This window comes from Lynx rufus, unplaced genomic scaffold (assembly GCF_022079265.1).
Source record: "Lynx rufus isolate CCGP_SWC_20201006 ecotype Redwood Valley unplaced genomic scaffold, mLynRuf1.p SCAF_4, whole genome shotgun sequence".
Lineage (NCBI taxonomy): Eukaryota > Metazoa > Chordata > Mammalia > Carnivora > Felidae > Lynx > Lynx rufus.
In genome coordinates, this window is record NW_025814856.1 from 35,817,619 (window position 1) to 35,829,795 (window position 12,177).

Below are 12,177 nucleotides of genomic sequence, written 5' to 3' on the forward strand. Positions count from 1 at the left end.
TTTGCTGGTCCACCAGCCACTTCCTCTTCTTCACACATCATCTTCTGTTTTTACAGAGAAAACTCTAAGCCTTGAAGCTCTCAGTTTTATAGTGTCCCTACCTCCTTCCCATCAGCACACACTGTTCTCTGACCAGAACATGCCATCCCATTCTTCATAGCCTGACTCCTTCACCCCCTTCAGGACCTAGCTGAAATGTCACCTTCTTTAGAGGCCATCCCTGACCCCCCTAAGTGTCCTCCACCCATCCCGCTACGGACCCTCCATCTCATTTGTTTCCACCATTCAAAATCTATCACGATGTTTTATTTCTTTGCTCACTGATTAGTTTCTCACAAACCATCCCCCGAAAAGACTTCAGAGAAAACAAACACAGTGTGACAGAAACTACTTATCACTCTCAGGATCTTTTTTTCCTCCTTCCTTTTAGTAAAAGAACACCTTGACTTATGGCTTTGCCCATGGCCACCCACCTAAAGACTACCCTTCCCAGCCTCCCTTGCAATTAGACTTTATGACTAATCAGGCTGCTTGCCTTGAATTCTTTCCACCTGCTTCCGGTTGTAAAATGGAAATGGAGACTGCCCAATGCTGAAACAATTCTCTGAGAGTTCCTTGTCTTAGAAGAACCGCTTAAAATCCTAACTGTGATGAGCTTACAGGAGGGGAAGAAAAACACCTGTGGTATTCAGTAACCCTTCTATAAACCAGAATGTGGTGTGAGGGAAAAATTATCTACTTGGTAAAGGAACTCACTAACCCACTGGGTCCTTCCAATGATCTTTGAAGCGGAGGGAGCAGACAGACTTACTAGAATTTGATAGCTGAGAAAAGAAAGACCCAGAAAGGCTGAGACACAGCTCCAGAACCAGCCAACTGGTTCTTATTTGAAACCCATGCTGTAGGCTTTGAGTTCTCCTCCCGGTGACTCTGCAGAAGGTTTTAACAATCAGATTGATTATTGGTGTGGCCGGAGGTAATTATACACTTTACAAACAGGACGGACCGGTCTCCAGTTGACATTCTGTAATTGCATTCTTTTTTTTCCACACCATACTTTATTTGGTATTGAAGTATAAAGTGTGACCGGGCAGCACATTTTCCTTTTTCTCCCGCAGTTAACCTCATCTAAAATTTAAGCAGTGTCGGAAGGAGCTTCCCGATCGAGCTCCCTGGCCACGTGGCAATAGTGGAAAAACGAGGAGGGGGGAGAAATGATTGAGATGGCTGTGCTTAGAAAAGTAAGCAAGTCACTGGGTTTAAATGAAATGAACCCTGTAGTTTTATGACCAGGAAACAGGAAGACTTTTGTGCTTGTTACTTAATACATCTGGCTCTAGGCATTTGGGAATTCCAATAGTTGAAAAAAGAAATCAGTTAACTGAAGGCTAGGAACCTTTTCCCCACCCCAAAATGCCCTGGGGTAATGATGCACATCAGAAGACTTTGTTAGTAGTTATAATGCACAAAGATACAAATCGTGAAAGGCATTTTACCCCACTAAGGTCTGCCTATGACACCTTGCCTGGCATGCCTTTTTTATTTCTCCCATCTCTGACAGGTTGTGGTTTTTTTCAGGTCAAAGAACTTGCTGGAGGGGTACAAATCAGTCATGACATATATCAAGGCTTCACTTAGCCACTGAGGCACTCTACTTCTTTGTGAAGAAATTATATTTCTCTGTGAAATACTGAGCAAACAATAAAAACCTAGTAGGAACACAGTCTGCGTTTTTTTTTTTTTTTTATTGTAAAGCTTCACAATTTTTAAGTTCAAAGGTCCTACGATCTGAAATTAAGTTGAGTTCTGGTACATTTTCACATTCCATAAGAGTTTGCAATGACACATTTCATGCATAAAGGGAGGATTAAAAAGAAAAAACAAACTGCTTATGAACTGAATTTTTAATACTCTGAATTTTTGTGGTTTGTAACTCAGAATCTTAAATTTCTCTTAATTTGCATCACGCCCTAGGGCACTGTGGTTAATAAATTCACGCAGAGTGCTTAAGAATCTCTGAAAATAGAACATCTGCGTGTGGACTCTTAGATGGAACACTAGGACTATGAGTTTGTAGCAATGCTGGGTCCTTCTCTAACCAACAGTGATCCAAGAATATTCCTCATACCTTTTTTTTTTCAAGTTTTTATTTAAATTCTAGTTAGTTAACATATAGAGTTATATGGGTTGCAGTATCTCATACCTTTAAAAATTGTCTTTCTCTGTCACTACCAATGAACAACAACCAGTTATGGAGTGATGAATGTGTATCAGGCACAGTGCTGAACATAATCTCTTGTAATTCTGACAAACACCCTATGCAGTTGGTGGCATTACCATCTTGCAGATGAAGAAACTGAGTTTAAAGAGAGATTAAACAACATGGCCAAGGTTACGCAGCGAATGGAACATCAAAGACAGGCTTTGGGTTGCTTCCCAACTTCTTGATCTGCATCTTTATACTACACAGACTGAAAACAACGCTGCCCTTTGACTAGAGAAAGGCTTACAGGCAAAATACAAGAAGAATACCACTGGGAGATACAACAAACATTGTCCTTAACATTCATAGGCTATCACTAATACACATTATGTGCAAAGGACAGAAAGCTTCAGCTTGTGGGTCTTGGACCAACCTTTTTTCAAAATAGCCTTCGGCATCAGTTAGTCTCTCATTATTGGCAAACATTCTCCCTCCTGGCCTGTGCTTAAGCTACATAATTATAATTTTTTTTTAACATTTATTCATTTTTGAGAGACAGAGACAGAGCATGAGTGGGGAAGGGGCAGAGAGAGAGGGAGACACAGAATCGGAAGCAGGCTCCAGGATCTCAGCTGTCAGCACAGAGCCCGATGGGGCGCTGGAACCCATGAACTGCGAGATCGTGACCTGAGTCGAAATTGGTAGCTTAACTGACTGAGCCACCCAGGCGCCCCATTAAGCTACATAATTACAAGCCAGTGGGCATGCGTAACAAAGGGCTCAAGAGGCTAAGGATCTCCAGGGTCCCCCATTCCAGCCTGTTTCAGAATCTGCCCATCTGACCTTCATTCCTGCTCGGCTACAGGTAACTTGCTGCATGTACAGGTCATGCAAACAGCTGAAGCATGATCCTTCTTCTTATAAATCAATGCTCATGACCCTTGAAATCATGGATTCTTTCATTTGTACCAACTGGGCCAGGGCAGTGACATAGGGAACATCCTCCCTCCAATTAAACCCATAAGTTGCTTGGACATGGAAAAATAAACATATGGAAGCAAAAATCCATCACTGGATTTTAACAGAAGGAGGAGAAAGTAAACAGTGGTATGGAGTGGACACCTGCAAAAATGACCAGAAAAGAGAGGATGAGGCAGTGACAGCACAAGATGCCCTGTTAATGGTCCTTTTTGAATTGAATGGCACGTCTTGAAAATGAAATAGGAAAGCCCTGCAAATTGAAAAAAGCAAATGTCTTCTGATCCTTGTCTAAACTCTGGAATGAACAAGCAAGCCTGATTGTGATCAGTGTCAAACAATATTTACCGATTTCTATGAAACTGTGAATGTAAAGAAAGGGATGTGAGTCATGAGCAACTGAGAGGAAATTAGCTGCAGTATTTACTGTGCAGACTCTGATTCACCATTATTTTGGGAGAAAGCCTGGTTGTTTTTAGTCAATGCATTTACATTCCGTGGGCTTCTCAATTTCATGAAGAAACATTAGCAAAGAAATGACTTGTGAGTCAATTTAAGTAATATATTACACGCAGGATTCAGCAAAACCAGTGAGACTCCTACATGTTATTTCTTAAAGCAAAATTCAGAGGAGAAATAAATTACCAAAAAAAAAAATGTTAATATAGGTTGAGGTCTACCTTAAGGAAACATGATAAGCAATAATTTGGTTTTATTAAATAGATCAACTAAGGGTTAGGTACATGCCTTGGCTGGGATTCATTATTCTCCCTCTCTGTCCCCCCCCAACCCCCCCACCAGCCATGGACTCCCACAGTTACCAATCATAATGTCCATCAAAAGAGAATCAGTTAAATGAATACTGTCTTTCACATAATGGATGCTAGGCAGCTTTAAAAAGAATGAAAAGAGATGTGTTTATAAAGCGACCTGAAGAAGTAAGACATGGTATGAAATAGTGTGCATAGAAAGCTTTCTCTTTCTGGAAAGCTTAGGATATACACTGAAAAGTCTCACTGAGCCAGTATCCTTCTCTTGACAGCGGCTATCATGGGAAAGGAATGGGGACTACCCTAGTTCACACGTTTCCGTGGTTTGCTTTTTTTCATTTGTTTTCACAATGGATATGTATAGCTTTTGGTAAACAGTTAAAATGAATAACTATAAATAGAAATGATTTTGAACAAAAGTGTATGCCTGTCATTTCTAACATTATTTATTACAGATTTGGTCTTCAAGGCAAATTTTCAACTAGGAACAACATTATTCATATCCCTCCTGGAAACTGAGTATATCTTACTTCAATTGATCTTGGTCACAGGGCTCACAGAGACACAATTGTAATTATATGACTGCATACATGCTGTCTTACTGTCCCTCACACAGATGGATATCGGCTGTGAGATGATGTGTTATTATTTTTAGCGATGATTTCTGATAAAGAGCCTCAATGCCCAATAGTCTGCTCCCCTTGGCCACCCTTTTGTGTTGTTTGTGTGAGATTCACAACCATAAAGTGGGGAGAAAAGAGGAGTTTTCTTATTTTCTTAAAGAAAGATGGTGTACATTGATAGAAGCTGAAAACGCACAGAGAATGAAGAACACCGTGGTATGATTACAAGGGTCGCTTTAGGAACAATATGGCTGTTTTTCTAATAGACATTAAAGCATGAGACAGATGGAAACGGTAGGAGTTATTTAAGGCTGCGATGTTGGAGTGTGATAACACATGGTCTGCTATTATAGGCCATTGTTCCACTGCAGTGACTCCCAGTGATGGCAGGAGAGCATAGGGAGGGCAGCAAAAGCAGCCAGAGATGTATGAGTAAGCCTTTATGTCATTATAATACACAGGGGGCCAGGGCAGGTGGGTGGCGATCTATATGGACTCATCCATTCTCACATGGGCAAAAAAGTATGGTACGTCTGTGCTCGGATCAGGAGAGCTACATAGCCAAAGTCCAAAACGAAAATAATGCAATTTATTAGCTCTGGAAAACCCAAACCTGATAGAGTTCCCTTCCATATACAGCATGTGACATAATTTTCTTTACAAATAGCAGGCAGGTTTAGCGTAGAAAACTGTGAAACAAAGATAAGTGAAAATAGCAGCAGTAGTAAAAAGATTAGTTGTAACTGTGTTACGGAGAGGGAACCAGCACCAAAGAATCTGGCTTCTCTCTTCACAATTCATCCATCTGTTTATCCATCCAGTGCAAACAAGCATATGTATGTATGTGTATGTACATACCTATATAATTTACATATAAACTTATACTAACATTACATATAATTATGTGTATAAATATATCGTATCTATATAACAGATCGATATATAAAATTTAGAAAACAAAATGCCATCATCATGTTCAAATGGCCTTAAAATAGAAGTCTAGGGGTGCCTGAGTGGCTCAGTAGGTTAAGCGTCTGACTCTTGATTTCAGCTTGGGTCAGGATCTCAGAGTTGGGGGATCGAGCCCTGCATGGGGCTACGTGCTGAGCCTGCTTGGGATTCTCTGCCCCTCTCCCCTGCTCACGCTCTCTCTCAAAATAAATAATACACATTAAAAAGAGAGTAATCTAATTGTATGCCTTTATAAATGAAACTGTGATCAACATCCTTAAATCTTAGTACATAACTTTATTTCCTTAGAGTAAATGATCAGATCAGAATCACTGTATAAAGGTACATAAATTAGTTATAAAAAGTATTTTTCACTTAACCTGAGCCTCCTCTGAACCCACAGCTTCACTAACCAAAGTTCTTTGTCTGAGACTGTTCGGTGCCCCTTAAAGCGATGTTGCCAAATCCAGAGCAGCTCAGGTTCTCCTAAGTGTCTAAAATGATTCATATTGGGGCGCCTGGGTGGCACAGTCGGTTAAGCGTCCGACTTCAGCCAGGTCACGATCTCACGGTCCGTGAGTTCGAGCCCCACGTCAGGCTCTGGGCTGATGGCTCAGAGCCTGGAGCCTGTTTCCGATTCTGTGTCTCCCTCTCTCTCTGCCCCTCCCCCGTTCATGCTCTGTCTCCCTCTGTCCCAAAAATAAATAAACGTTGAAAAAAAAAATTAAAAAAAAATAATAAAATGATTCATACTTACTTTCCGAGGTTTCACTTTATCTTGCAGATCATACTGGCCGATTCCTTTGTAGCTGATTCCAAGCCACCAAGGAAGTCCTTGTTTATCCTGGAAAATGGAAAAGGATGAGAACCGAGCCCTTAACTGTTCAATCTTCTAGAGCTGAAGATCTACTAATTTCATAATTTACCAAGTTTCAGCTAGTCAAAATAAAGCTGGCTTGGTAAACAAAACATTATTTACACACCTAACTTGTTTTTAAAATGCCTTCAAATAAGATCTTTAAGTTAAAACAGATTAATACTATCAATACCACCAAAAAGGATGAAACATTACTGTCTTGACTGAACAGCTGGAGAGAAGAAATAAAATGTAAAAACTAATCCAGAGTATAAAGCCAGTTATCCATTTAAAAAAGAAAAGAAAGAAAAAAGAGAAAGAAAAAAAAAAAAAGCTCTCTGCTCTCTTGATTAGAAACCAACTATAAAGGTCAGGGAAGTTTCCAAAGAATTATAAAGATGAGAAAAGAGGTCCCAAACCTGATGTTTATAATCCAGTTAACAGTGAGCATGGGAATACTGAAAAGCTCTTTTGGAGAACTGTATGATTCAATGGCAGGATGTTTGAATAATCACTTTGAGGTACATATGGGGAGGGGAGGAATTTTTTTTTTCATAAATCTTTTTTTTTTTTTCCAAAATCTTTTAGGTCTTGCCAAAGTAAAGGACGCATTGACACAAGGAAAGAAAAATTTAGGCTTAAACATATACCTGTATACAAACAAATTAAGAATCAGGAGAAATTAGAGGCGCTTGGGTGGCTCAGTCGGTTGAGTGTCCAACCTGATTTTGGCTCAGGTCATGATCTCATGGTCCATGAGTTCGAGCCCCACATTGGGCTACTCACTGACAGTGAGGAGTCTGTCTGGGATTCTCTCTCTGCCCCTCTTCTGCTCTTTCACACACACACACACACACACACACACACACACACTCTCTCTCTCTCTCTCTCTCTCTCTCAAAATGAATAAACTTAAAAAAAAACAATAGTCTTTAGAAATTAAAGTTGAAATGGTACTTATTTTTAGTACAAGGTGCCCTCATTATGCAAGTATTTATTATTCAATCCCCTACCATTTTTGAATTGCAAACACTGTTGTAACTGGAAAAGTCACTCAAGATTGATCAACGATAAAATTATTCCCTTCAAACAAGATTCCCTCCTTAACACTGCTTTATCCCTTACCATCTCAAAATATTTCTTAGTCTCTCCCTGCTTGAAAACACCTGAAAACAATACACAAATACAAACTATACCAATTGAAAATTGGTATTGCAAATCCTGCAAAAATTTGAGAACTTTATGAAGTATTGAAATGACAATGTAGAGTTTATGATTCTTGGGACACCCAGCTGGCTCAGTTGGTGAAGCATGTAACTCTCGATCTTGGGGTTGTGAGTTCGAGCCCCACGTTGGGTGTAAAGATTACTTAAAAATAAAATCGTAAAAAAAAAAAAAGAAAGTTTATGATTCCCAGATAAAGGGGCTATCAAGAGAATATCTGGGGGGCTCAGTTGGTTAACCATCTGACTTCAGCTCAGGTCATGATCTCACGGTTTGTGAGTCTGAGCCCTCCATTGGGCTCTGTGCTGACAGCTGAGTCTGGAGCCTGCTTTGGATTCTGTGTCTCCCTCTCTCTCTCTGCCCCTCCCCAGCTCGCACTCTGTCTCTATCTCTCTCTCAAAAATAAATAAATATTAAAAAAAAATTTTTTTAAAAAAGAGAGGGGCGCTTGGGTGGCTCAGTCAGTTAAGTGTCCGACTTTGACTAAGGTCATGAACTCACAGATCAAGGGTTTGAGCCCCACATCAGGCTCTGTGCTGACAGCTCAGAGTCTTTAATCTGCTTCAAATTCTGTGTGTGTGTGTGTCTCTCTCTGCCCCTCCCCCCAATCATGCTCTGTCTCTCTCTGTCTCAAAAACACATAAACATAAAAAAATTTTAATTAAAAACAAAGAGAATATCTGGTAGCATTAGGCAGGTGAACAACTGGGGAAGAGAAATAGCAGCTAAAATAGATAAAAGGAATAGATGTGCCAAAAGAGAATAATCTGAGTATGCTAGGATTAATAGGGATTTGTGGAAAACATCTGAACCACAGCAAGTATTTTGCAAAAAGAGCGTGCTTTATAATTTGCTATCAATGACAAGGCATAATCAGGCTTTTGTAAAAAAAAAAAAAAAAAAATCAATCGTATTTTATTTTAATATTTTTTAAATAAGTAATTAATTTTGTTTTTTATGCTGAAATTTACAGAGATAATTTGCACAAATATGCATATTAATTTATGTGATTTTAGAAGTTGGTGGTATTCACTAATTCCCAAAGTCACATGGGTATTATGAAAGCTTTGTCATGTAAAAGTATTTACCTTTACTGCGTAATAATGGACTCCATAGGTTGGTAGAGCTTCTACTATTTTCATATACCTATGAAAAATGAATAGTATATATTATAATCTCTTCATAAATTAGAGGATCCTTTTGGGAAAAATGATGTACAGAAGCACAATTTGTATGTACTTTCCTCATTACAACCATGACTAATGTCTTTGACTACAGTAGAAATAGAATAAGCCATTCTAGGGAGTAATATATTTTACCTTACCCAAATGTTAGGAAGTTGCTAACAAAACTTCAATTTCCAAAAGCTACAGGAAATGTTAATTTCTGCATATTAAGATTTCTACGGCTTAGAACATACTGTACTGTATCGTAAACCCAAATTGCAAGTATTTTTTAAACTAAGCACTTAATGATGCAAAGCAATGAGAATCAGCTTCTGGGTCATGCTTGTAGTAAGTAAAAAATAAAACAATTCTGGGGCACCTGGCTGGCTTAGTCGGTAGAGCACATGGGGTTGATCTTGGGGTTGTGAGCTGGAGCCCCGTGTTGGGTATAGAGATTACATACACACGTACATACATACATAAGTACATAAACAGTTAAAAAAATAAACTGATCCTATTTACTGACTACTAAACTCTCAGGAATATATGCTTTACTCTTAGGTCTAAACTCTAATAAGAAATATGTACCTAAAAAGGGTGAATTTTATTATATACTGTATATACAATTTTGTTGTATTTAAAAAATGTGTTCCCCAAAATAAAAATTAATGATGCTACTATTTACTATTTTTAATTCAACAAATATTTATTGTGTACTTCTAAGGTTTTATAGAGTGAATTATATTGTGTAAGACTTCCTCTCTGTTCACAAAGACTTGAGGTTCCTGTTTAGTACAAGTGGACTTTTTTTTTTTAACTTTTTAAAAAATGTTTATTTATTTTTGAGAGCTAGAGAGACAGAATACAAGTGGGGGAGGGACAGAAACAGAGGGAGACACAGAATCTGACAGGCTCCAGGCTGTGAGCTGTCAGCACAGAGCTCAGCACAGAGCCCAACACGGGGCACCAACTCACCAACCACGAGATCATGATCATGATCATGGCTGAAGTCAGCCACTTAACCGAATGAGCCACAAAGGCGCCCCTCAAGTGGACTTTTTAATGCCATTTTGAATATCAATTGCTCTGGATTTTGTAATCAATACTTCGATACTTTTAAAAAGTAAATGACCTATATGTAAATGAACGTAAGAAGAGGTTAGGTAAATGGGGGCTCCTGGGTGGCTCAGTCGGTAAGCATTCGATTTCAGCTCAGGTCATTATTTCACGGTTTGTGAGTTCAAGCCCTGCATTGGGCCCTCTGCTGTCAGCAGAGAGCCCGCTTAGGATCCTCTGACCCCCTCTGCCTCTCCCCTGCTTGTGCTCTCTCTCTCTCTCTCAAAAATAAACAAACATTAAAGAAAAGAGAGAGAGGTTAATGGTAAATGTGCCAACAACTTTCAACAAGCACAGCCAAGATCCTAACAGAGAGTTGGATTCCACGGTCTAGAGCTTTAACCACCAAGTTAGTCTCATATTTGGAGCCACAACGATAATGATCAGGGGAAGTAAAAGGACTCTGCATTTAAGCAAGGGCACTCATAACATGCTCATTAGCCTAACCTAAAATCCTTCAGGGAAAATTTTTACACCTCTTTTGTCCCTCCCAGAAAACAGGAACAATGAGTTCAAATGTCAAGGGTTCAATTTCAGGACTGCTAATTTTTGATTTCTGCCTTGGAGATCACAGGGTGTTTTGTGATGAAAAGGAGATTAGTGCCAGTGGTGGAGGTGTGAGGGAAATCTACACACTGGCCAGAGGAATAGCAATCTCCAAGTTCTTATTTCGGTTCTTACGTGCTCGGAGCGACATTCCCGCAGGTTTTTACAAGAACGTCTATGGCCATAAAAGTTATTCTACAATTACTAGAGCAATAATGCTATATTCATTTTTTTAATTTTTAAAATTTAAATTTATAAATTTAGTTTTTTATAATTTTAAAACTTTAACGTAGCTTGTGAACTACTGTTAATAAATGAATGGTTACTCTATAAGTCTAAAATGCAGAAATAGGGGCACCTGGCTGGCTTAGTCGGTAGAGCATGTGACTCTTGATCTCTGGGTTGTGAGTTCAAGCCCCACATTAGGTATAGAGATGACTTAAAAATAAAAACTAAAAAAAAAAAAAAAGAATAAAATGCAGAAATATATCACTATGGTCCGTTATTGGTAGCATAAAGATATAGACAACCCAACACCAACACTGTATGCTCCACCTAAAATAGAGTCACAAGCCGGGCAACCACACATGGCTTCCAGATAGGTTTTCTTTGGCTCAGATTGCAATAAAATTTTCTTAAAATTGCTTTGCAATGTTTAAATTGGGATTTAAAAATCAGAATTTCCAGTACTTCTTAAACAGTATCAGGTCTGACAACATTAGGTCTGATTTCCGAAACTGAATCACCTTCCTTCTACCCAGGGTAATAGCTCTCCAGATCACCTCAATCCCCACCATTCCGTTACCCTACACCTGGCCTACGTGTCTCATTTTTGCTACCTGCCTGACACTGGTAGGCCTCTGAATTGATGACATCAACTATGAAATGACCCAAGGCATTTTATAATTCATATGAAGGTATTTCTAACCAGATGGGGACTATATACAAACAAAATATACAGCAGAAATAATTTCAGATGATTTCTTCAAACAGGAGACATTAAAATTATATCTAAGCAAAAGGAAAGACAGATACTTACTGAACCACAGCTTGACCCCGGGTCAGACCTTTGATTTTCAAATAATGCTCAATCACCCTGTCCTCACTGTGAAACAAGCAAATGAGAAATATGGCAATGTATGATTATATGAGATACAGACTCATTTTCAAGATTCTCAGGTGGCTTATTGAGAAACAAGAAAAATGCCTTCACTAACCTGTTTGGGATACAGAAGCTGGATGACTTTTGTTTCTGTAGAACATGGATTTTTGAACTTCAGACAAGACTACCTCATCATGATTTCTGATTTAAATTTTATATGCTATATAATATATTAATATGTTTTAAAACTTAATCTATTGGAAAAGAACAGGATTTCAATTTATCAAATGAAAAACTAGTATTTTTTGCCATAATTGAATGGGACAAAACAAATACAAAATAATGTCACTAAATGCTAAGTAGTGAGCCTTGCTAGGGAAATTAAAAGGCTTAAAAAAAAGAGATCAGCAAGTATTAAATACATTTTTAAAAATTATCCATGAAGATTTAGAAAGGATTAAAACTGTTCTGAGTCTTGTGCAATCCAAAACACTCTCTTGTCACTCACTACCTGGGGACACAATGTTTTCAGAGAAAACCCTTCATTATTGTCCCAGCATAAAACTTGTTGACTGGAGGGGCACCTGGCTGGCTTAGTCAGTAGAACATGAGACTCTTGATCTTGGGGTCATGGGTTTGAGC

At 38.7% G+C, this 12,177-nt stretch overlaps 1 protein-coding gene across 1 annotated transcript in view; it reads right to left on the reverse strand.

Moving 5' to 3' along the window:
• FRMD4B (FERM domain containing 4B) overlaps positions 1-12,177 on the reverse strand; it is a 123,934-nt gene that overhangs the window by 31,234 nt on the left and 80,523 nt on the right. The window contains exons 8-10 of the mRNA XM_047096411.1: positions 11,473-11,538; positions 8,694-8,751; positions 6,283-6,369 (exon numbers count right to left, since the gene is read on the reverse strand). Coding sequence (XP_046952367.1) covers positions 6,283-6,369; positions 8,694-8,751; positions 11,473-11,538 — 211 coding nt within the window. The remainder of the gene's footprint in view (positions 1-6,282; positions 6,370-8,693; positions 8,752-11,472; positions 11,539-12,177) is intronic.